Consider the following 21,714-nt stretch of genomic DNA (forward strand, 5'->3'; position numbering starts at 1 on the left):
CACAATACTAGTCATCCTAAACTATTACAAGCACATGAACTATACAAGTTACAACACTGTGGGTGTGATTGAATTACAATATTTTAGAATAAAATGATGTGGAATGGTTGATTCCATAAATTTTTTTTTACCATTTGCTATGAATAGAATGGAATGATCATTCTACCAATTCTAAAAATAATTCGATAAAATACAAAAAAAACTATTCTATAACAAATTTATTTATAAATGAATGGAATATATTTTTTTTTTGCTGTATTACATTTCTATAATTTCATTTATTTTTATTTCATTAATTTCATATTAATTTACCGGTTGCAGCTTATATGCTACAGTTGTAAATTTCAAAGTATTGGTCTGTTGACGTGTGGTTAATGTAGGCTCGTTAACGTTTAATGGGCCTCAATTAAGTAAAGCCTCATTTCAAGAGCCAGCCCAAAAACTTGAGAAGCTATCATTACTAGAGCCACGTCTCAATCAGATCAGCTTATCATCATCCGTTAAAAAGCCGTTATGCCTTTTGTTCAAATGAGTTGTAGTGTATGTACTCGAGATTTCTTAGCGGCTATGAAGTAAAGAGAGAACGGTATAAAGTCGTAATTTGATCTTGTCGGAATCGTAGTCTTATAAGTTATAACTAAGTCCGGTTCGGTGTGGGAGCGACTAGCGATATAAAACAAAGATACCAACAAAAGTAAAAATACTTGGTGAGAGAAAAATAGTCGCTTAAGATGTAAAATCACTATAGTGATTCCAGAAACGGTACAACTAAGATGTCAGATGTAATCTTAATACATATGATATTTAACTTCTCCCTTTTATATCAAAAATTTAAATTAGATATGATCATATATGAAATGATTCTAAAGAACTTTATTTCCCTACTGTTGAGACTTCAAGTGTGTTTCAAGAATAAAAGAAACAATATGTAGCTCCTTTTACATTGTGTATGCATTTGGGTATGTGCTCATTATGATCATAATCCCCATATCAACAATCTATTTTTTAGTCTTCTCCTGGAAATGTTATCCGAACACGTTTTTCTACTTAGTTCCTCCTCTGTTTTTGGTTTAAGTAAGTGTAGAGTTTGAAGAAGCAGGTGCAATTTCTTTCAGATATTTCTTCTCTGATTGAGCCATTCTTTTCTCAAATATTGTCCATTCCATATGACATCTCTCCCTTACCTAACAAAACACATATATTCATATAGATCAGTAATAATAATCTTGGTCTAGAACCCGATAATTCAAGAACCTTATGTGTTTTGAGTTATTACCCCTTGGGACGCAGATTTCCCATCTTGAGAGGTTCCCTGGTCAATTTATTAAGAGATTATCTCATGTTTAAAACCATGACCAATCAAGCTGTAGTAATTAAGTATAGAGAATGGTGTATATTCTGATCATTTATTTTTACCTGGGCTGCTAGAGAAGGAATCTTTTGATGAATAATCCATTGAGAATCCACAACACCAATCTTCTCATGCGCAGGCTGTTATATTGTATTATATAAATATGATTTTCTGAGTTTCCAAAATGTTCTGTGAAAATATATACACACACATATGAGTAAAGTTATATTAGTATCTTAACCTCTACACATTTCCTTAGCGCGAAGTCAAGACCCCAACCATGAACCAGGTCATTCTGAAGCATATGCCATACACAGCGCCAAGAATCTCTTGTGAAAACAGGAGCCATAATCTCTATAAACCTAACAAGTAACATTGTAGTAAACCGTGAGGTCGAGAAAGCTAAATATATTTTTTAGGACGAATGAAATGTGAACAATACCCTGCACATGGAGGTAAGTGAGGGTCCTTGCAGTGGCCTGGTGCCCCGTCTTGGACTTCTCTGGTGAAAGAATTTGTCAAGAAGTACACAAACTTTGCTTTAGTTTTTTTTTTTTTGGAACTCTGCTTTAGTTTTGTTTACATTGTTTTTTTTTTTGGAACTCTGCTTTAGTTTTGTTTACAATTTTTTTTGTAAGTATTAATTTCTTACTTGTGAACTTCGATTCCAGGTATTCTCTTTGTAATCTTCCATGTGATCTTTTTTCTTGATTCAACGGCGGGTTGAGATATTTCTAGACCGTGCTTCTTTACAATCTTGATGTACCTGCAAGACGACCAGACTTTCTTAACATCTTATTATATTATTGGAGTTAATAATAATAATAAATCAAAAGAAAACAAAAAGAGACTCACTCTTCTGCATCAAAGTTTTCAACGCCAAGGTCTTCATCCCAAAGGAATATATATTCGTATGGTGCTATAATGTCAGGATGCAGAAACCTTTTAGCATACCACCTTCAATAGTAGCATATTCCAGAGAGATGTTTTAGACGTGGGGATCAATGAAAATTTAGAAAGATAGTCAAGAAGAGGAAATATTTTGTTACCACTTTGTTTGCTTAGGTACACTAACGTGTATTGCACGTTTAGACCATTCAAATTCATTATACTCCGAGGTTCTTCCATCGTAATGAAACAGAACAATAGTGAAGTTATCTGAAAACTGTTGAGAGAGAGAGAGAGAGAGAGAGAGAGAGAGAGAGAGAGAGAGAGAGAGAGAGAGAGAGAGAGAGAGTCAAAGAGCTTCTTTTTCTGCGGAAAGATTAGAAGAACAGATGGTAGAGCAAAAGAGAAGACTTACTTTCTTGATGCAATCATCGATGTTTTTCCTCTGTTCATAAGCAACGGTAAAAGCAACAAGATACTTAGGCTTAACCTCCGGTAAATCCTAAAGAAGAAAAAAACCGAAAAACATGATTCAGATAAACTCAAAGGTTCATAGATGTCTAAGCTCATTACAAAACCAGGATGATATATGTATCAGAATACTATACATCTTTAGGCAATCCCCACAATCTTCTTAAGTATAAATCTGATTCAGCTGCTACAAAACTTGGAGGCAACATCTCTGCACCTCGAGGATTCGATGGAACCCAAATCTGCATAAAATGCACCACTCTTGTAACTCATCCACAAAACATGAACTCATGATTATTCATGTTAAAATGAAGAAACAAAACACACCTTATGAGATGATGCATCACTTGAACCAAGCCCTTTTGACGGACTCCTGCTAGATGATATCTCTTTTTTCTCAACTTCTACATATATAGTATTAATAGAAGGAAGTATGCTTGATGGAAAATTCATCTGCAAAAAAAATAAAGGCATGTTTAGAAATCACACCAAAACATTGTTGTAGTAAAAGAGAGTGAAATGAAAAGCTTACTTTAGTTAGTGACAAAGCAGGGAAAGATATGCCTAATAAAAATCCGATAACCATTCCTGCGAAAGTCGCTAGTATGAACATTATGCCACCATTTGTTGTTCTACTAATCGAACTGCAAAAAAAAAAAAAAATAGAACAACAGATGAATCTTTTTCTTGAACATATCCCTTAAACCAAATGCCTGGTTAAAAGTCTCAAACCAGCGTAGTGAGTTTTCTGATCGGTTTGCCATGTTTTGAAATTGGTTAAGTTGACAAGAAACAGTTTCCTTCAGTGGAGGCTTCAGTCTCCGAGACTTGATTATCTGTATCATGTTCAAAAGATATGAGATCAAGTAAAAAGGAAACTTATCTTTAGATTCAAATTAAATTGAGTAAATCCAGATTTTTAATTAGGATAAAACTACTGACTCTTGCATAAACAGAGTCATCAGAAAACATGAATCTTTTAGACATTAAGCAAGAAGCGAAATCAATAATTTTTTTCAAAAAAAGATTGAATACTCGTCAAGAACGAGTAACACAAATGATGAGTTTGTTTCATTAAATATAAAACTTATTTCAAGCTTTCTATCATATCAAATTTACGTACCCGTAATCACCAAAGTAATTACAGCAAAGGACAAATTCACAACTTATAATCTCGGTTTAATAAAAGGAGTTTTGATCTCTGTTTTGAGAATTAAACAAGGAGTCGAAGCTGAAAGAGACGGTGAATTCTAGATTCAGACACAATACGGAGATAGGAAGATAACAGAAAGACACGTTAACTCTTTGAAACGAACATTAACTTTCGATCAAGAAGTTAAAGACTTTTCTTTAAGTTGAATTAGAAAGATAATAAGACAAATAAACTTACCAGGAGAGGATTAAACGAAAAAAAAATCTTGAAAAACTCTTCGTGTTCTTCAATAAAACATTCGATGAACTTGACTGAAAACTATAATGAAAGTTAGTTCTTCCCGGGTTTACTAAAAACAACTGAAAAAAAAAAGAAATGGAGAAGAAGTTGTCGTCAGGTGATACGCGGGACAGGGGATTGCGTGAGACAAGGAGTTGACTTTTAAAACGAACGTGGTCGTGGGAGGAGGGTAACTCTCACGAAGCAGCCAGACTGGACGACGGTGTAGTTAGTCCACGGGCTCGAATTAATTGTCCACGTGGAAATATGCGAGAGGATCCTTTGAGATTCATAGGTCATGTGCCTCTTTAGGTGGAATAATAAACTTTCTTTTTACTTCTTGAATGAGACCATTGCTCTATTTAGGCGAAGTGGAGACGACGAAAGCATATGTCGCTGATGCAATTATAGGAAAGATTGGTGCGATTTGTTACCATCCTTGTGAGATAGTGGTGAGCTGCTTTTTACGGCTGTTAAAAGAAAGAAAATTGTACAAAAATAATTCAATTTGAATTTATTAAAATATAAGGTAAAATAACTTTTTATTATTGTTATATTATTAAAATATTAAATATATAATTCTGTAACAAATAATTAGACAAATTTTATTTATATAATAGTGAAAATATTATATGAACTTATCAACATTAATCTATATAAATGATACTTTAATATATTTTTGGAACCTAGACCTTTAATGTTAGTTAACTAGCGGATTAAAAAGCTTATACCAAAATTCACGCTCTAATGATGTAGAATTGTGATGTCGTATCTACGTTGATATACGTTTTTTTTGGGTAAAAATCACTTGATATGTTACAAAAAACTTGCACTTCATTGCTATAAAAATGTATTAGAAAATTCAAAATAAAATATGATATGTAGTTGCCATTTCATTTTCATGAGCCAATTTTGTAGATGCAGACAAAAAAAAACAAAGAAAAACAAGCAACCAATCTTTTTTATTAAACAGCATATAATATATAAATAGTTCAAAAAGCTTTATTAATCCCCATATTTAAAGGGCACTCTGGTCACATGACTGATCTGGTGCAGGCAAACTTAAGAGGAAGAGGAGGATCCGAAAACGCTCCGCCGTTTATCTGCTGAAAGATCCAACGGTTTGCCGCTTCAGTGAAATGCACGCCGTCCCAGTTAACTCTCAACGACACGTCGTCACAAGACTTTGCAAGCACGGTCTCTTTCCCATTCACCATATATTTAACTCCACATTTGATGAGTTTGTCGAAATTATACTTCCCACCATGTCCGCAACAAGCAACCAAAGGACTTTTAAAACCTAAAACAAAGGAAACAAAACCATTAGAACCGGTCTAAACCGAGTCCTAGAGTCACCTAACGGTTTGTACGTACCAAGTTTCTCGGCTTGAGTGATGAGAGTAAGCTTGATAGAGTAGACATCAACGTAAGTGAATGCAGCTTTAGACAGCTCTTTTCTTAACCCAACCACTCTTTTTTCGAGCTCAGAGTTATAATACCTAGCAATCTCATTACGCGGAACTGCACAACCGTGCTTATCGATCTGAGAAGCCGGTACAGGCCACCGGTCCAAGACATAAGGTAAACAGCCAATTGGAGCAGTGTTATGTATCCAAAATCTTCTTCCTCCATTCTTATACACCTTCTACAGAAAGAAACCAAAGACAGTAAACTTCAGTAAACCAAAGTTAAAAAGTATCTAGTGGACAGAGAGAGTATCATTTCTCCCTTACACGAATGGCATTGGACAGCTGATCGAGAACATCTGGAATGTAAGCCTTGATTTGATCTGTTGTCATGTTGAGTTTCAATCCAGTAGTGAGATCGTTCTGACCAATGTCGAATGTGTACAATGCTTGAGAGAAATAATCTTTCCTCGGAAGTAAATATTCAAATACGCCACCTATGTTTCAACTCAAAGACGAGGAGATCAAATATAAAAAAAACATTATGATAATCTTGCACACATGTTTCTTATAAAGGTTGAAGCTTTGAGTACCTCGAGTGCGAATGAGTTGTGAACGAGTGAGGAAATCGGAGAACTGAACCAACTGAACGTCGAGAGAGATTGGACTGGCACCGCTCTGAGAAATGGTGGTGTTTGGTGGACGGACGGTGGATCCGGCGGTGGCGAAATTCGCACCATGGCTGAAGTTTGAACCGATGGAGTCTAGGAAAGCGTTTAGGTATGGCAACCTTAACTCCTCCGCTGATTTCAACAAATGGGTAAGTGAGAAATTTCAGCAAAGATTCCAACTTTATTGTGGAAGATAAGGAATATGTGGTCAAGTAGTAAGCACCTATGAAGTCAACGATGAGTCGACCATCTGAGAACCGACCGGAAGGGGTGTGGAAGAAGGTTTCTCCATTAGGGTAAGGTGCTTGTCCGAAGGCGGCTGAGAGACCTCCTGTGTCGGAATTAGAGTCGCCGAAGTTGAAGATCGCCGGGAAACTACAGGTTGGAGAACAAACTCGAGGATGTACGAGAAATGATGCTAATACGACAACCGTTATCAAATACAGTTGAGTTTGCATTTTTTTTTCTCTTTTTGTTTCGTCTGTGTGTCTTCTTCTGAAGGTTAAAAAGCTCTCAATTGGCTTCGCTAATAAGGAGCCAAATGAAGAAAAAGTACTATTCTATTGCTATAAAATAGTCAAGTCAATGTTTACTACGCTAATCCCGGCAGAACTCATGTTGCTGATCAAGTCTTTAATTATGTTAAAAATGGTTGAATCAGAGGAGCATCCAAATGATATGCATATAAATCACGCAAGTGTATGTAATTAAAGCATCTACTGAATATATAGAGAAGACAAATATGTGTCGAATAAAGAATAAGGGTGGGCCACGAGCAAAGAGACGAGCAGTCGTAGAGGCACGGAGAAAAAGTAGTGAACCCCAGAAGAAGTACAAGAGAGATGCCATAAACTAGGCGAGCAAAGAGACGCAGCAGAAGCAGAGGCAAGACGAGAAGTAGAGAACCCGCAAAGAATAGAGAGATGTCCACAAACTAGACGAGCCAAAAACGAACATGGGATACAAGAACTTCGTTACTCGGAAGAAAACACTCGATTTGACTTGAACCATGAACTATCTACAAGGATCATTTTTCCACTAGCCAAGTATCAGCAACGTATATTTCCAAATTCCGTCACAAGTTTTATAGACCGGTCGTTATCTCTCGGCTAAACCCAAGTAGTATCACAGATGATCCTGCATCATTTATCAGAATCAATAATCCCCAATATATAACAAACATTTGAAAGTTTTACCAAATGTCGACCCTTGATATTCTGTAGAGATCAATCGCATACCTGAGGCTTTTGCAAATATGGTCGTTCATTACGATAAGCATAAAGTAGCACATCTTAAATTGTCTCAAACCAACCAAGCACAAGTTTCCATAAGGACCAACATATCAAAAGGAGAGCACTTTAAAGAACATAGCCGACTCTTGAGTTTTAGCAAAAACAGAGACACATCTTCTTTCTTGAGCTTTCCAAATACATCGAAGAAAACAGACACCATCCATCGCAACTTTTAACACCGTACGTGACAAGAGATCCGAAAGCAGAAAACCTTCACTTCTTTCACTGCAGAATAAGATGTGAATAGCCTTCAATTTAAGTCTATAGCATTACCATCACTTGATAATAAACTTTAACATACCCTTTGGAGTAGAATTCTAGTGAAAGCCTCCAGCTCTGGGGCGATCATATGGAGCACGACTGTGCCTCTCCCCTCCTGGACCTCCACGGCTGCCACCATCCCTGCTACGTCCTCCAGAGCGGTCGCCATTGCGATCAGGTCCATAGCGATCCCTACCACCATCTCTACCACCATCCCTACCGTACCTATCTTCCTTATCACCATACCTGTCATCCTTTGCACTGTACCTATCGTCCTTTGAGCTGTACCTATCATCCTTGGCACCGTACCTATCATCCTTGGCACCGTACCTATCATCCCTCGAGCTGTACCTTCCCCCACCACCTCTACCGGATTCATCAGGACACTCCCTTGCAAAATGTCCAGGCTTGCCACATTTAAAGCAATCCCCACCACCTGAACCTCCTCGCCCACCAGATGGACGGCTACGGTCACGGTCATACCCACGATCACGGCTGCGGTCACCACCATCATGATCCCTGCCAGACCCACCCTGAAGCGGCTGAGCTTTATCAACAGTAATAGTCCGCCCATCCAAATCCATCCCATTCATGGCAGCAATAGCTTCGTCCATAGCTTTCTTCTCATCAAAAGTGATGAACCCAAAACCACGGGAACGGCCAGAAAACTTGTCAAGCACCACCTGTAACACATGAGAGTTATGTCAATCAAATAATAACGTCACTGAAAGCATCTTCAACATCTCAAGTAACATACTAACAATGCAGATAGCCACTAAAAGAAGAGATAAATGAGATTACCTTGGCCTCAAGGAGGTGACCATACTTCTCAAAGGCATCTCTGAGGCCACGATCAGACGTTGACCACGCAAGGCCACCAATGAAGCAGCGGTACTCCACCTCTTCTGACATCTTCTTCTACAACACACTGCCCAATTTTTTTTGTTTGAGAAAAAAAATCAATACGACTCCCAGAAGATCCAGTAAGCGTCATCGTATTGAAGGGAGCTAAACAAAGAAACTTAGAACAGCAGATCCTCAAGTATACATCTGATCTTGTTCTCTAAGATATTAGTAAAACATCAGAATATATATATATATATATATATGAAGTTGTCACATGTATTTATGAAGCTAATTTCAATTGAAACCTATTATCAAAACATTCGTAACTCGAATTGCAATCGGAAACAAAGACTTACAGTCCAAGCAAAACAATTAAGAAGAACCAACAAATCGTACCAGAGAGAGAGAGCGGAGAAGATGAGATCTGAACGTGATTCGCGACGTAACCCTAATTTATTGATAAGAAGGCTAATACACACATATGAAGTAAAGAGTCCTATCGTCTTATTCACTATCTCGTGGGGGTATTTTCGTCAATTTATGTAAGTGTATATTGGGCCGTTTAGAAAATGGGCCGTTAAAGGAAGATTCTACGAGAGGTTTTAGTCGCCGTCGGCGCCTTTTCTCCGTCTTCGTCTCCTCTTCTCAGGTCTCTCCTAGGGTTTTGGATTTGGGTGAAAAAAAGAAGAAGAAGAGATGTGGTTCCTCTGCGTCTTCTACCACAGGCTACTAGACTTCAGAAAGCCAGAGGTGGAAGCTTTAGCCGAGCTCTTCGGAGAGGAGGATGAGTCTCTCCAATGGCGTCTTCCCGAACATCACCATAACGATACTCCATTCCACTTCGTTCGACTTTCTTCCGAAGAAATCGCACAGAACATCGCCAAGCGAAGTATGATTCTTTCCTTCTCTCTCTTACCTTTCTTCCTTCTTTCTCAAAGAAATGGTGTTAGTGTAGGCATTTTGGTGAAGGGAATGTACGAGCTTTGGGGTGAAGGAACTTGCTACGAAGAGCTTAAAGACTCCATCGAAACCTTCCCTGATTCTCGCAAGCTCCCCTTTCTCGCTTCTGACTCCACCTTTAGGATTTCCGTTGAAACTTTCGGAAAGGCTCTGACTTTCGATGAGCAGAAGGAGAGGATCCATTCACTTACTTATATCCCCTTTGAGGTCTAAAGCTCTTTCTTGTTTCACTCTCTCTCTCTCTCTCTCTTTTGGTGTGTCTTACTTAACGTTTTGATTATTGCAGGGGAAGGTTAACTTGAAGAACCCAGATCACAACTTTTTCCTCATGGAGATGGATGAATCTGAAGAGAGCAATGGACTCCCACCTATTGTTCAGAGAAGGATCTTTTTTGGGAGGGAGGTTGGTTTTGCTGACAGGAAGCTTTTGCCTACTTTTCAGCTCAAGTCTCGTACTTACCTTGGCCCAACTGCTATGGACGCTGAGATGGCCTTCTTGATGGCTAATCAAGCGAAAGCTGCATCTGGGAAACTTGTGTATGATCCTTTTGTTGGTACAGGGAGCATTCTTGTTTCTGCTGCGCGTTTTGGCGCAATGACAATGGTTTTGTAACCTTCCTTGGTTTCTTTATTCCCGTACTTGGATTTGGAACTGACAGAGGGGTTGTTGTATTAGGGTGCAGATATTGATATCAGGGTAGTGCGTGATGGACGTGGTCCAGACTGTAATGTTTGGAGCAATTTCAAGCAGGTTGGTGCCGTTACTTCCCCTGTTATGTTTCTTTCTTTTATTTTGATATTTAGGTTTCTTACATATACTATCGGGTATGCAGTATGGACTACCTGCGCCAGTTGCTTTGCTTAGAATGGATAATAACGTTCCTCCTTGGCGTTCCGGGCTTAAGGAGGTAATTTACTCTCTTATTTTGGTTTTCACTATCTTCGCTGGTATTTTGAGTTGAGATCGCTAGTTTATGTCTTCTGTCTTCATTGGTCCAGATATTTGATGCAATTATTTGTGATCCACCTTACGGAGTTCGAGCTGGTGGACGCAAATCCGGTGGCAGGAAGATCCTTAGAGGGACAGTGGATCCTTACACTGTTCCAGAGGACAAAAGAAGTGGCCACATTCCATCCACCGGAGCATATAGTCTAGTGGAGTGTGTTCACGATCTTCTTCACCTTGCTGCAAGAATGCTGGTGATGAAAGGAAGGCTCGTCTTTTTCTTCCCGGTTCTGAGAGATGAGAGTGGCAGTGAGGTTAAGTTTCCCGAGCACCCGTGTTTCAAGTTGGTTGCTGTCTCTGAACAGATCTTGAGCTCGCGTTACAGTCGGGTTTTGCTTACAATGGTGAAAGTAGAGCCTTATAGTGAAGAGATTGAAGAAGCTGCTCGTTTAATGCATTTAGAGTTTAGAGAGAATCATCTTAAGTGGCTAGAGGAAGGTAATATCCATTCCTCTGTGTTTAAACCTTCTACTGATGCTTCCCAGATTCATACCGAGTCCAAATCCTTTAAAGATCCTAAACCTAAGTATAGAGGGAAGTATGTTTAACAGAACAGTGTAAGCATCGAGTATTGTGTTCTTTTTGTTGTATTTTGGTTGATTTATGCTTTAAACGCTATTCTGACTTTGTTGTGGAGATGTTTTTTTTCTTTTCCAGTACAAATTAACTTTTGAGTTGAGGTTACTGGCAAACAAACGTTTCTTTAGAAAGTAAAACAGAAAGAGACATTCTCTTCCGGCACACGCCTTCGCTTACAAGAATACCAAAAACAAACAACAAGGCTCTGATTCCGAAGATGAACCAACAAAAAAGGACCAAAGATTAGAGTGTTTTTTTTCAAGGAGATGATAAATTTTTATTACTACAAATTAACGCCTGACAGGGATCACCTGTAAGGACATCTAACATTGGGCTGGTCTTCGTTTCCTTCTTACCATCCTTCCCTAGACGACGGCCTGCCAGAACCAGAGATTAGTATAACATTGGTTGACTATTCTGATTAGCTGAAAGAAGATGATCCTAAATGCAAAATATCTTTGTAGAGAATGAGATTTTAGATTGTAATGGACTAACCTGTTGCTGAAGAATCCACGCTCTTTGCTTCCTTGGAAGTTTCTTCGCTGATCATCCACAGGTCTAACCCAGGCATCAACTGCTCCACGAGATCTAGGTCTCTCTGTGGACTCAAAACTCCTGGACTCATCGATTGATCCAGACCGAGAATGTGTTCTTTCTGAGTAAGAACCGGTTCTGCCTGCACCAGACCCGGGCCTCTCAACTGGTTTCTGCCTGAACCTGACTCTGTCGTCCAACTCACGGGTTAGTATTTCCAGATCTTTCTCTTTGCCACGTAGAGTTTCTGGTAAATCATGGTTGTGATTATTATTAGTGCCAGGTTCTTGCTTGATCTCAGGAGCAATGGATTCCTTCTCGAGTTTTTTCCTTAGTTCTTCAATCTCTTCCTTCAACATCTTCTCTTCTTCTGTTTCAGGCCTGGAAAAAAATGGTTTTCACAAAACAGAGATCAATAGCCTATTCTCATCAAGCTAACAAGGAAACGCATCACAGAATTCCATTTAACATAAGGATCACACAAGAAGCATCTCAAAACTTTCATTTAGGCACAAAACAATCGCTCAGATAACACCAGAGAAAGACGCAAAAGTTATCTAACAGACTTTGAATCTACCAATGATTGACGTATGACATACTATATCAAGCAGTTAAATGTCAATTCATACTTAACTTTGTCATTTAAGCAGTGGTCAAGCAGAAAATCAATATTCAGATAAATGCAGCATAGAAATGAAACAGATCTACAGCCCTCAGTAAAACACAAAAAAATCCAGATGAGCAAGGACCTGTCAACTCTGCGATGCTCAAGTTCCATATCCATCTTGCGCCAATCCTTCCCTTGTTCCTCCAGCAACACTTCTCGAGGCTTGGCATCTCCAAAAGGATTCACCTTGGGTCTAGGTTTCACCACATTATTCAAACCCGAACTCTCAGACCTGTTAGACTGAGGACTAGAAGGTCTGCTAGAATGTGCGCTTGTTGGCCTGCTCGTCTGAGAACCTCCTCCTTTCTTAGCCTCAATCTCCGAGTCAAGTTTCTTCCAGTCCAAACCTTTCTCAGCTAAAACCTCCTCCCTTGGCCTAGCTGCCCCAAACGGGCTCGGCTTACTCGTCTTAGCACCAGCAGCTGGTGGAGTCTCACTCGCTCCTCCTGAGTCAACTTTCCGTGGCTCTAAAACCAAACGACGACGTTCCTCCTGAACACCACCTACGGCTACTCCTCTAGACCAACGGTCAGGCTCACGGCCTGAATCACCGTAACCGGACCCAAATGTAGATGACCGAACCGGAGCTTGTCTTTTCCCTGCCGCCCAGTTATCAGTTTCGTCAGCTTTGGAGAATCCACCACCACCTCCACCGCCAAAACTGCCACCACCGCCGTTAAAACTACCACCACCACCGCCTCCGAGGCCACCATAACGACCACCTCCTTGCCGTCCTTGATCAAAAGGAATCGACTTTTTAGCTTTCCCCCAATCATCAACCTCATCAGCTCTCGAAGACTGAGGAAACTCCGAAACCCTAGGAGAACCTCCTCTCCTATCATCATCAAACCCACCACCACCATACGCTCTCCTCCCACCACCACTACCACCCCAGGAACCTTCGGAATCATTCCGATCTCTCCCCATCCCACCAGAACGACCTCCGTAAGAAGAGAACCCACCGCCCAACCTCCCAGGCTGCATCTCGTCCTCCGAGCGCTGCCTAGGACCAGTAGGCAGCTGGAGAATCTCTTGCTGCGTCAATCCAACAGAGTTTCTGCCTGCAGGCGCTGCTGAATAAGCCTCGAACTCGGATAGAGTCATCTTCTTCTTCTTCTTAGACTTAACATTGCTCGCTGCCTCTTTCAAGCTAGGGAAACTCTGCACATCCGCCGCCGCCTGCTCTTCATCTGCCTTCTCCGCTTCGTCCGCCCACGCCCCGATTCCAATCCCACCCCAGGGCTTCGACATATCTCAATTCACTCTTCAGATCTGAAATAGAGAGAGATCTAAATCGGAATAAGATCTAGGGTTTTCGATTGAAAAGCTTTGATCTATTGAAGAAAACCGTTTTGGGAGATTATTATTCCTTTTGCGTGAAGATGAAAAGCTTTTTTTTAATTTCTGTGGGGAAAAATCATGAAGGAAATGGGATTTATTCTTTTGCATGCTGCCTTCTCAACGAAGGAGAGATGGACGGGGAAACCGAGAGACACGCGTTTGTGTAGCGCGTGAGGTAGGCGTGCCAATTAGAATCGAGAGTTTGAAGGAAGTTACGGCTTGAGTGGGTGGTCACGCTACGTTGTAAAGTAAGTGACGGTTGACTGTACGAAATGAACGGTTGATAATGAATCATCTATTAACTCGTTTTAAACCAACTTTTTTAAAAATTGTAATGGCATAATTATTACGCCCAATTAGGTAGGTAATTAATTAGACATGTGTATGATTTTCTTTATTCAGACATGTATACGAGTATATGATGTATCTGTGATTTTTTTTTAATTCTAAATAAGATGCTATTTCATTAAAAATCATCTGTTATTTAGAGTAAAACATAGTGTTGTTTTATAAGAAAAATCCAAATGACATCAGAGTTTTAATCATTTTCCAAATAATTTGTATTGTATGTTGCTTGCTGATTGTTATTGTGAGAAGTGTTACTAAAGCATAGTTCTTTTTTTTCCAACAAATATAATTAGATTATTTTACCAAAAAGAAAAACGAATGTATTGAAGCATTATTTTCCCAAAATACATAACTCTATTTTACTCGGCTGAAACATCACTATGCCAAAAAGAAAAAGAAAGATGAAACATCACTGTAGGACGAGAAAGGACATTGTATGTAGGAGTAGGGGTAAAAAAAAGCTGTTGATCTGATATAAGTCATGCAAGACTACAAAGAAGAAGGAACAGAGCAGGACCATGAGATTCTTTTTGAATCGATACTGAATCTTTTGCCGTTCTCGTGTCGTGGCTCTTACACAAAGCTCCTCCAAGATTCTACTTGTTCTGAAGAGCTTTGGGAATGTCTTTTTTATCTTGGCTGATGATATTGTTGTCTTCACCGGATTTAGGTTGAAAAAGGCGACATGCACTTCTCCATTGGAGCCAGTTTCGGCTGCAGAAGATGATTAATAACATTCTCGAGGGAATGTATTCAGTTCTCTCATTTGGGAGGGAGACACATGTGTTCTCTTATTCTTCTGCAAGTCATCTTCTTTTCATATTTGTATATCTCAAATCGGAGTTTCAAACATGTCTCAAAGCTCAATGTATCTTCGTAACTTTTTTTTCCTCTTCACTAGCAACTTTACATAATGTCAAAATGATTACAAAGAAAAGGCTTTTAAAGGGTTAAAAATAAGGGAAAAGGAAGAAAACAAACTACCAAATATCTAGTCTCTTGCTCCTCCCACAAAATCCAGACCAAACTCATCTCCTCTTCTTTTTATCTTAATCCAACCAGCTCACAATTCTGACACAAAAGCATCATCAAGCTTTACACATACATGGAGTGAGAGGATTCTCCCAAAGATCGTAGTTAGGGAAAGTTTCTTCAGGCAAACCGGTCCTTGTTTGATGGGTTACAACTACATCTTCCACAAACGTTGCCCACCCCATGTAAGGATCCCCAAATGATTTCGACATTAACCCTTTATCCGGTTTGATTGATTTCTGGCGATGACCCATATATCTCCTTGCTCCAATGATCAGTTTTGCAAAGTTTCCACCGTGTGTCATCACAAACACATCCGACTTCAAACAAACCAAGAAATCTAGAGCAGCCAGGCTGGTTACGTGCTTTCTAAAGCTTGCTAGTTCCTCTTTCCCTGCTAAATCCTCCTTTGTTACCTGGTTTTGAAAGGAAGATTGTGTGAGAGACACTAAGCTTCCTGACAGATTTTGATGAGATAGGGTTCGGTGTTCTTTACCAAATTTGGGAACATGTTTCTTAGAGGAGCCATACGGTTTTGGCCTCCGTAGACTTGACCAGATGCTACATAGATTTGTGTTTCTTTTGGATAGCCCATTGCACGTAGGATCACAGCAACTTCTCCTGGCTCAAGAGGGCATCGACCTTCTTTGCGCTTCTGCAAGGCGAGCTGCCAGAGATGGGAACCATTCTGCAAAACATGTCAAGCAAGTTAGTTAAGCCAGCGGTTGAGAGCACCAAATACAAGTTATCAACCACTTGAAAAAGTCACCTTGAAGCGCCGAGGCCATTCCTTTTGTCTGTATTCTGCCATTCTAGCTTTCTCTTCTCTTGTCCCAACAAAATCACAAAAGGATAAACCAACCATTCCTTTCTCGAATCTAAGATGAAGAGCCCTACAGAAGAGAGAATGATATTTTCTTGAGTCAAAAAGATGCTTTAAAGTCTCAAGTTAAAAAACAAAGTTCTTGATGTCTGATATTTTCATACATATAGGGAATTGGATTTCCAGTGCGATTTCTCATTCTTGAAACGAGAGAATCAGCCATCTGTTCTATCTCAGGGAGAAATTTGAGAGCATGATAGTTTACACGGCATCGTAACCTGTTGATTTCTTGAGGAACATTGTCATACCTGAGAATTTTCCAGCACCACAAGGATGTTTTAAGAAAATTTCCAAAAAGTCAGAGAGCTAAACTATAGAGAATGTAGATTATATACCCAAGTCGATCTACAAAAGGCTTCAAGGCCATTATTTTCTTCTCCTTGATTCGTGGCAAAACATTGTCTATATAGAACTGAGCTGCTGCATATTTGGGAATGTTTTTGACTGTTCTTCTGCAGAAGACAAGAAAATAACTCGGTCAAAGTCTTACCTAATTTAAAAAGTATTAATCCACTTTAAACCAGATACACACAAAAGGAGGACCAGATGACGCCATAAAACCACAAGCTCACTTTTGTAATCTTCAAACAAGTATATATTATAATCAATAAATAGATTTGATAAAAAAAAAAACAACAGATAGATAAAGAGTTGATAAAGCAGACCTTATACTAGAGAATAACTCTGTTTTGTCAGTGAACCAGTCAGGTATATCTCTAACAATTCGGACATCATCCTTCAAGTAATCAATGAAATGATCTACATCAAAAATGTCTTCAAATTTCCTGCAAAAGAAAGCTAATAGATTCAGTGAAACTATGAAAAAAATGGAGAGAATACCTGACTCCATTATCAATGTGCTAACATAATCATAACTAGAATACAAAGTAGCAGCACTAACTAGAAACTTAGAAGAAAAAAATCAAGAATATCTGAACAAGCTTACGTTTGGTCTTTCCAAATCTGATCCTGCTTCAGTACTGGTAGAATCAGAGTTGCATTCATAATCTTGGCAACAGCTACTGCATTGCAGATCTGTAAACAAAAGCCGTAAAAAGGCATAACTCAAGCTTCCATAATGAGAAAGAACCAAAAACAGTAGCCATTTGCATATTGATCCATGATATGACAGCGGAAAGAGGAAAAGGAGATAAAAAGCATGGAAGAGATACGTACAGCAATACGCTGCTGATTCAAACCACCCTCAGCATGAATGAAAACATATCCATTTGTTTCATTCTCAGGAAGAAGATCTGAAAAACAAAGTTAAAAATGAGAATTGCTAATAAGCTGACATCAAACAAAAACTATTCTCAAACATTCACAAAAAAAAAGACAAATCTGGAGGAGAGAAAAAAAAAAGACAATGCCAATAGAGATCCCTTCTAGTTCTTAATACCTGAGACTCCACCAATCCGCCGCTCAGCGCAAGGCTTCCAAGAAGTAGTTGCAGACAAAGGATTCTCCCAGGGAGAAGGTGACTCTTTTACCTACCAAACGCAAACAAACACACAGCTCGATCTAACGGATTCAAAACTTACGCCTTTTGACAAAAACACACCAAAGCTAAAACACTTACATGAGGACAGTTAAGCACAATCCCATCTTTCTTACACAAGTACGGTGCATTCTGCAGACAATAATCAACAGAGAGAGAGAAGTGCTCATAAGCAAGCGAGTACTTTCCCAAATCGATTCAACATAGATCAAAAAGCATGGAAGATCTCGTTCGTAGATCGAAAGGAAGAGACTTTACCAAGTGATTAACGATCCCGTAAACGGAGATCAAGCTCACGACGGCGAGAATCAATATCAAAAGGATCGAAATCTTATTCTTCTGAGGAGAAACCCTAGGATCGTCGCCGCCGAGGAAAGGGAACAGAGAGTGGAGCCCAGATACCGACCAGATCGGACGGTTACGCGGTGGGCGTTGTCCGTCTTCGTCGTCTCCGCCGTTGGGTGAGTGATCGTGCACGTGAGGAGAGGAAGAGTCCTCGTCTCCGACGCGGAGCGGAGAGGAGGAAGATCGGCTCCCGGCGGAGCCCGAGTGCCGCAGCTCCGCCATTGCTCGCCGAGGGCTGAAAGTCGCCAGCTTTTGCTTTATCGATTCCCTCTATGATCTCACTCAATCTCAATCTCAGTGGAGAGAGCTAACAGTTTGTAACAGTGAGGAAGAAAGCTTGGAGAGAGAGAGACTCTCAAAACACTACAGATTTGGAGAAAAGCTTTTTTTTTTTGAAAGACTCTGTTTGTTGTTCTCACTTCAAAGTCAACACTCTCTAACTCAAACAGAGGTGTAGCTTATTTTATATTTACAAAATACATCCCCATAGTTTACTATAATTACATAAACATCCTTAAACTCTCTGATTTGTCTCATTTCCTCCATGACAAACAGTGTTTTGAGTATTTGCAAAATACACCCTATAATTAATATAACTAACATAACCACCCCACAAACTCTCTGATTTGTCTCATTTCCTCCATCGCTAAGCCCTTTCTTTAACCTAGTCGTCGTCATTCAATCTCCATCATTATCACTCAGTTCGAAGCTCTTGGCGAAGAAGATGAACGCGATAGCGAAGCGAGTTACGGAAGTGGTGACTCGGTGGAGTCAGAACCAGCTGCAGCAGGAGAGAGGGATAAGGGTGAAGGTGTTCTCGGGGGATCTGGACAAGGCGCTGACGATACTGCAGAGGAAGATGCAGTCGAGCGGGATGGAGAGGCTGATAAAAGCGCAGCAGACGCATCACATCAAAAACTCGGAGAAGAAGGTTCTCGCTAGGAAGAACCTTGAACGCAAGATCAAATCCATTGACTTTGCTCGCAAACTCCAGTCCATCCTCATTAAGAAAGTCAGGTATAGCTTCAAAGTGTTCACATTTAGGGTTTAATGGTTGCTGGAATGAATATATGGGAATCATTTAGTCACACTTGCTCTCAAGAACATATAGTCTAGGAATCTGCTCTTGACAACAGATTGTGATGTGTAATGGTTTCTCTCACCTTCTTCTTTGCAGAGGTCTATGAGGGCTGGGCGGTGTTGCTATAAACATTCGTCATCTTTCTCTACATTACATTTTCGGGGAATGAATCTTTGATCAGTGCTAGTATCTGTGATAATATATCAACAGTTATTTTTGATTAATGAAATCATTTTGGAATTGGTATAATCCTGGATCACTGTTAGTTGTTTACTCTATAAATAATGTTTTTTTCTATGATCAACTTCAGATTCATGAAGTACATTTACTCTCGAAGTTTGTTTATGGGATGTTAAGATAGTTAATGATAGGACACTGTGTCCTGCTTGCTTATCTGCGCCTTGTAATGACTGCAAGCCTCTCTACTTGTATTGTCTTTTCTGTTCCAGTCATTATTTATGCTACTACATAGTAGTGGAAAACTCATTTAGGGGGTAGGCAACAAGCTCTTAACCATTTCTCTCCTGGATTAAAAAAAAAAAGAAAGTGGCTGAGTGATGTACAATGAACTTATAAAGCGAGAAAAATAAAGAGAGACTGTTTGATGATAGATTATCTTTCTTTTTTGTTTACTTCAAAGGACAAGGAATCTACAGAAAGATTACTTGCTTCCATGTATTACTTTCAATTATTTATGTTCTGGACAGATTATCTCACACAACAAGCATCGTTACTTGAACTTGTCACCAAGTTATCCTCCTCTTTCTCTCTAATCTCTCATTTAGACATTGGGTAACAGTTGAAATCTCCCTTCATCTTTAGCCTCTCCCTAACTCAAAATCTTCTTTTGATGCTTTCTTAGCTTCTTCCCTCTAAATGTCTCATCATCATCATTATGAAACCAACCCCCATTTCGCGCGCCTTCCATCTCAGAACCAACACCTCAAAGGTGGTGGTGCCTCTACCTCACAAACACCCCCACATCAAACCTCGAAATCTCACCCGAAAGCTGCACCAGGAATCCAAATCAAGCCTCGTGATCGCCACGGTAAACGTCCAGTCCACGAACCTCCTCATTCCGTAATACCTGTACCACTAAGACCAGAAGATCAAGGTAAACGACCGGTCCACGAACCGCCTCATTCCGTAATACCTGTACCACTAAGACCAGAAGAGAGACTACCCCCACGGGAGACTTCAAACTCTTCCAAGATACCAGTACTATCAAGCCCTGAAGAGAAACGACCAGCACGGAAGAAGAATCCAAACTCTGCTAAAAGACCGTTACTATTAAGCCCTGACGGTCATCATCAACAACAACAACAACGATCTCCATCTCCACCACAAGCACCACGCGGTTATACAACATCATTACCTCCCATAGCCAAACCAACTCCATGGAGAACCGCTCCAACACCATCACCGCATCACCGTGGTAGCCACCGGACACCACCACCGCCTTCAAGAGACCGACCTTCAAGAGACCAAACAAACGCAGCGACATGGTCAGCCGCATTCTGCTGTGCTATTTTCTGGATCATTCTTATTCTCAGCGGTCTAGTCGTCCTAATCGTCTACCTAGTGTACCGTCCACGCTCTCCTCACATCGACATCTCATCAGCTAACCTAAACGCTGCTTATCTCGACATGGGGTTTCTACTAAACGGAGACCTAACCATGTTGGCAAACTTCACAAACCCAAACAAGAAAAGCAGTGTAGAGTTCACCTCTTTGACGTTCGAGCTTTACTATTACAACACTCTCATAGCGTCTCAGTACATTCAGCCTTTCAAGGTTCCTAAGAAGATGTCCATGTTTGCGAACGTTCATCTCGTGACCAGTCAAGTTCAGCTTGAGCCAACGCAGAGCCGGGAGCTGCAGCGTCAGATTGAAAACGGTCCGGTTTTGTTGAACGTGAGAGGAACGTTTCATGCACGTTCGAACTTAGGGGCCTTGTTTAGGTACTCTTATACGTTGCATACTCATTGCAGCTTTTCTTTGAATAGTCCTCCTTCTGGAGCTATGCGTGCTAGAAGATGCAGTACCAAACGCTAACGTATTGTTATTTTCGTTTGCTCCATTTTTTTTTATCTTCGGAAAATAATTAATTTACTGTACTCATTGATAACTCTGTCTGATTTATTAATTTAAATCATTTGATTTTATGTGCGTTATTAATTTTTGCTAAGTAGAGTTAAAGTTCCTAACTTAAGAAGGCTGTCTTAAGACTTTTTTAACTTTATTGAATGTTATACATGAAAGAATGAATAATACCAAAGGTTTTTTTTTTTTTTTTTTTGTTTAACCTGGGGGTATCCCAGGCCCAGAAGGCCCAGACTAATCCCCAAGGGGAAGGAATGCCCACGGATAGACGCCCCTCCCAGTTTTTCAAATGGGCCGAAAGCATGGCCCATATCCGTGTGGGTGACAAGAGCGTTGCAAGGTAGTTCCCTCCGGCGTGGATCGAACCCCCTACCTGGGTGCAGGCGGGGACCCGTCCTAACCATTGGGCTACAACGTCTTGTCAATACCAAAGGTTTTTGCTTGTAACTTTTTTTCAATTAGATCTTAAATCTTTGACCTGTAAATGTAATACTAGTAATTTACTTGCGTACTAAACACCAACAAGTTCTGAGTTAGCAGAAAAAAGCACCAACAAGTTCTGTGAAGATTCTTGTCAACTAAAGCACAAGAAATAAATTAAATATCCTTTTGAGAGCTGAGATCAGTCAGTTACGTATATGTATGAACCATTTCACCAATAGGTCAATGAGAATAACTTCATTACTAATATCTCATTAAAATTATTAATATAAAAATAT

General features: G+C 39.9%; 8 protein-coding genes across 12 annotated transcripts; 3 read left to right on the forward strand and 5 right to left on the reverse strand.

Moving 5' to 3' along the window:
* Positions 1 to 849: 849 nt before the first annotated feature.
* On the reverse strand, positions 850 to 4,501 carry LOC108852037 (uncharacterized). Of its 2 annotated transcripts, XM_057006939.1 has the most exons (14): positions 4,101 to 4,501; positions 3,443 to 3,546; positions 3,243 to 3,354; positions 3,038 to 3,163; positions 2,848 to 2,952; positions 2,655 to 2,741; positions 2,401 to 2,516; positions 2,207 to 2,308; positions 2,004 to 2,117; positions 1,794 to 1,853; positions 1,593 to 1,713; positions 1,417 to 1,491; positions 1,277 to 1,312; positions 850 to 1,184 (listed from the first exon to the last, which is right to left on the reverse strand). In XM_057006939.1, the coding sequence occupies exons 2-14, from the start codon at positions 3,472 to 3,474 to the stop codon at positions 1,071 to 1,073; spliced, it is 1,200 nt and encodes a 399-aa protein (XP_056862919.1). In that variant the 5' UTR covers positions 3,475 to 3,546; positions 4,101 to 4,501; the 3' UTR covers positions 850 to 1,070. The 2 variants fall into 2 exon arrangements, with proteins under 2 accessions (XP_056862919.1, XP_018481029.2); XM_018625527.2 differs by lacking the exon at positions 4,101 to 4,501 and having other exon boundaries at positions 3,443 to 3,555.
* A 509-nt stretch (positions 4,502 to 5,010) lies between these two features.
* Positions 5,011 to 6,751, reverse strand: LOC108832346 (GDSL esterase/lipase At3g26430). Its single transcript, XM_018605835.2, has 5 exons — positions 6,443 to 6,751; positions 6,142 to 6,351; positions 5,876 to 6,045; positions 5,517 to 5,787; positions 5,011 to 5,442 (listed from the first exon to the last, which is right to left on the reverse strand). Exons 1-5 carry the CDS (start codon positions 6,675 to 6,677, stop codon positions 5,177 to 5,179), a joined length of 1,152 nt encoding a protein of 383 aa, XP_018461337.2. The 5' UTR covers positions 6,678 to 6,751; the 3' UTR covers positions 5,011 to 5,176.
* Positions 6,752 to 7,464: 713 nt separating this feature from the next.
* On the reverse strand, positions 7,465 to 9,143 carry LOC108851789 (glycine-rich RNA-binding protein RZ1A). Of its 4 annotated transcripts, none has more exons than XM_057006941.1 (4): positions 9,015 to 9,143; positions 8,574 to 8,700; positions 7,813 to 8,455; positions 7,465 to 7,759 (listed from the first exon to the last, which is right to left on the reverse strand). In XM_057006941.1, exons 2-3 carry the CDS (start codon positions 8,682 to 8,684, stop codon positions 7,829 to 7,831), a joined length of 738 nt encoding a protein of 245 aa, XP_056862921.1. In that variant the 5' UTR covers positions 8,685 to 8,700; positions 9,015 to 9,143; the 3' UTR covers positions 7,465 to 7,759; positions 7,813 to 7,828. The 4 variants fall into 4 exon arrangements, with proteins under 4 accessions (XP_056862921.1, XP_018480762.1, XP_018480763.1 ...); XM_018625260.2 differs by having other exon boundaries at positions 7,465 to 7,736; positions 9,015 to 9,142; XM_018625261.2 differs by having other exon boundaries at positions 7,465 to 7,736; positions 8,574 to 8,690; positions 9,015 to 9,122.
* A 78-nt stretch (positions 9,144 to 9,221) lies between these two features.
* On the forward strand, positions 9,222 to 11,261 carry LOC108851788 (uncharacterized). The gene is made up of 6 exons (XM_018625258.2): positions 9,222 to 9,507; positions 9,574 to 9,785; positions 9,865 to 10,182; positions 10,255 to 10,329; positions 10,412 to 10,486; positions 10,578 to 11,261. Exons 1-6 carry the CDS (start codon positions 9,315 to 9,317, stop codon positions 11,130 to 11,132), a joined length of 1,428 nt encoding a protein of 475 aa, XP_018480760.1. The 5' UTR covers positions 9,222 to 9,314; the 3' UTR covers positions 11,133 to 11,261.
* A 4-nt stretch (positions 11,262 to 11,265) lies between these two features.
* LOC108851787 (eukaryotic translation initiation factor 4B1) lies at positions 11,266 to 13,769 on the reverse strand. Its single transcript, XM_018625257.2, has 3 exons — positions 12,447 to 13,769; positions 11,659 to 12,078; positions 11,266 to 11,540 (listed from the first exon to the last, which is right to left on the reverse strand). Exons 1-3 carry the CDS (start codon positions 13,613 to 13,615, stop codon positions 11,516 to 11,518), a joined length of 1,614 nt encoding a protein of 537 aa, XP_018480759.1. The 5' UTR covers positions 13,616 to 13,769; the 3' UTR covers positions 11,266 to 11,515.
* A 1,134-nt stretch (positions 13,770 to 14,903) lies between these two features.
* LOC108851790 (protein PECTIC ARABINOGALACTAN SYNTHESIS-RELATED) lies at positions 14,904 to 18,198 on the reverse strand. The gene is made up of 11 exons (XM_018625262.2): positions 17,725 to 18,198; positions 17,548 to 17,598; positions 17,368 to 17,458; positions 17,145 to 17,221; positions 16,915 to 17,003; positions 16,634 to 16,753; positions 16,304 to 16,420; positions 16,073 to 16,216; positions 15,855 to 15,978; positions 15,582 to 15,773; positions 14,904 to 15,501 (listed from the first exon to the last, which is right to left on the reverse strand). Exons 1-11 carry the CDS (start codon positions 18,031 to 18,033, stop codon positions 15,142 to 15,144), a joined length of 1,674 nt encoding a protein of 557 aa, XP_018480764.1. The 5' UTR covers positions 18,034 to 18,198; the 3' UTR covers positions 14,904 to 15,141.
* Positions 18,199 to 18,451: 253 nt separating this feature from the next.
* LOC108851791 (uncharacterized) lies at positions 18,452 to 19,222 on the forward strand. Its single transcript, XM_018625263.2, has 2 exons — positions 18,452 to 18,828; positions 18,989 to 19,222. The coding sequence occupies exons 1-2, from the start codon at positions 18,536 to 18,538 to the stop codon at positions 18,996 to 18,998; spliced, it is 303 nt and encodes a 100-aa protein (XP_018480765.1). The 5' UTR covers positions 18,452 to 18,535; the 3' UTR covers positions 18,999 to 19,222.
* A 216-nt stretch (positions 19,223 to 19,438) lies between these two features.
* LOC108851792 (NDR1/HIN1-like protein 13) lies at positions 19,439 to 21,535 on the forward strand. The gene has a single exon (XM_018625264.2). The coding sequence runs from the start codon at positions 19,769 to 19,771 to the stop codon at positions 20,945 to 20,947; it is 1,179 nt and encodes a 392-aa protein (XP_018480766.1). The 5' UTR covers positions 19,439 to 19,768; the 3' UTR covers positions 20,948 to 21,535.
* Positions 21,536 to 21,714: the final 179 nt, after the last annotated feature.

This window comes from Raphanus sativus, chromosome 4 (assembly GCF_000801105.2).
Source record: "Raphanus sativus cultivar WK10039 chromosome 4, ASM80110v3, whole genome shotgun sequence".
Lineage (NCBI taxonomy): Eukaryota > Viridiplantae > Streptophyta > Magnoliopsida > Brassicales > Brassicaceae > Raphanus > Raphanus sativus.

Bases quoted from the DNA above. Each gene is read 5' to 3' on its own strand.
- LOC108851791 (XM_018625263.2), top strand. From the start codon at position 18,536: ATGAACGCGATAGCGAAGCGAGTTACGGAAGTGGTGACTCGGTGGAGT.
- LOC108852037 (XM_018625527.2), bottom strand. From the start codon at position 3,555: ATGATACAGATAATCAAGTCTCGGAGACTGAAGCCTCCACTGAAGGAA. The intron at 2,953-3,037 runs GTGTGTTTTGTT...CATTTTATGCAG, and splicing joins GTGATGCATCATCTCATAAG to ATTTGGGTTCCATCGAATCC. The intron at 2,118-2,206 runs GTGAGTCTCTTT...GTCGTCTTGCAG, and splicing joins GAAAACTTTGATGCAGAAGA to GTACATCAAGATTGTAAAGA.
- LOC108851792 (XM_018625264.2), top strand. From the start codon at position 19,769: ATGTCTCATCATCATCATTATGAAACCAACCCCCATTTCGCGCGCCTT.
- LOC108851789 (XM_057006941.1), bottom strand. From the start codon at position 8,684: ATGTCAGAAGAGGTGGAGTACCGCTGCTTCATTGGTGGCCTTGCGTGG. The intron at 8,456-8,573 runs GTAATCTCATTT...CATGTGTTACAG, and splicing joins GTCACCTCCTTGAGGCCAAG to GTGGTGCTTGACAAGTTTTC.
- LOC108851788 (XM_018625258.2), top strand. From the start codon at position 9,315: ATGTGGTTCCTCTGCGTCTTCTACCACAGGCTACTAGACTTCAGAAAG. The intron at 9,508-9,573 runs GTATGATTCTTT...GTGTTAGTGTAG, and splicing joins ACAGAACATCGCCAAGCGAA to GCATTTTGGTGAAGGGAATG. The intron at 10,487-10,577 runs GTAATTTACTCT...TCATTGGTCCAG, and splicing joins GGCGTTCCGGGCTTAAGGAG to ATATTTGATGCAATTATTTG.
- LOC108851790 (XM_018625262.2), bottom strand. From the start codon at position 18,033: ATGGCGGAGCTGCGGCACTCGGGCTCCGCCGGGAGCCGATCTTCCTCC. The intron at 17,459-17,547 runs GTAAGTGTTTTA...TGCGTTTGGTAG, and splicing joins TTGTGCTTAACTGTCCTCAT to GTAAAAGAGTCACCTTCTCC. The intron at 16,754-16,914 runs GTAAGCTTGTTC...TTTCTTTTGCAG, and splicing joins CAGATTTGGAAAGACCAAAC to GAAATTTGAAGACATTTTTG.
- LOC108851787 (XM_018625257.2), bottom strand. From the start codon at position 13,615: ATGTCGAAGCCCTGGGGTGGGATTGGAATCGGGGCGTGGGCGGACGAA. The intron at 12,079-12,446 runs GTCCTTGCTCAT...ATTTTTTTCCAG, and splicing joins GAGCATCGCAGAGTTGACAG to GCCTGAAACAGAAGAAGAGA. The intron at 11,541-11,658 runs GTTAGTCCATTA...TGGTTCTGGCAG, and splicing joins CGTGGATTCTTCAGCAACAG to GCCGTCGTCTAGGGAAGGAT.
- LOC108832346 (XM_018605835.2), bottom strand. From the start codon at position 6,677: ATGCAAACTCAACTGTATTTGATAACGGTTGTCGTATTAGCATCATTT. The intron at 6,352-6,442 runs GTGCTTACTACT...TGTTGAAATCAG, and splicing joins ACTCATCGTTGACTTCATAG to CGGAGGAGTTAAGGTTGCCA. The intron at 5,443-5,516 runs GTACGTACAAAC...CCTTTGTTTTAG, and splicing joins CACTCAAGCCGAGAAACTTG to GTTTTAAAAGTCCTTTGGTT.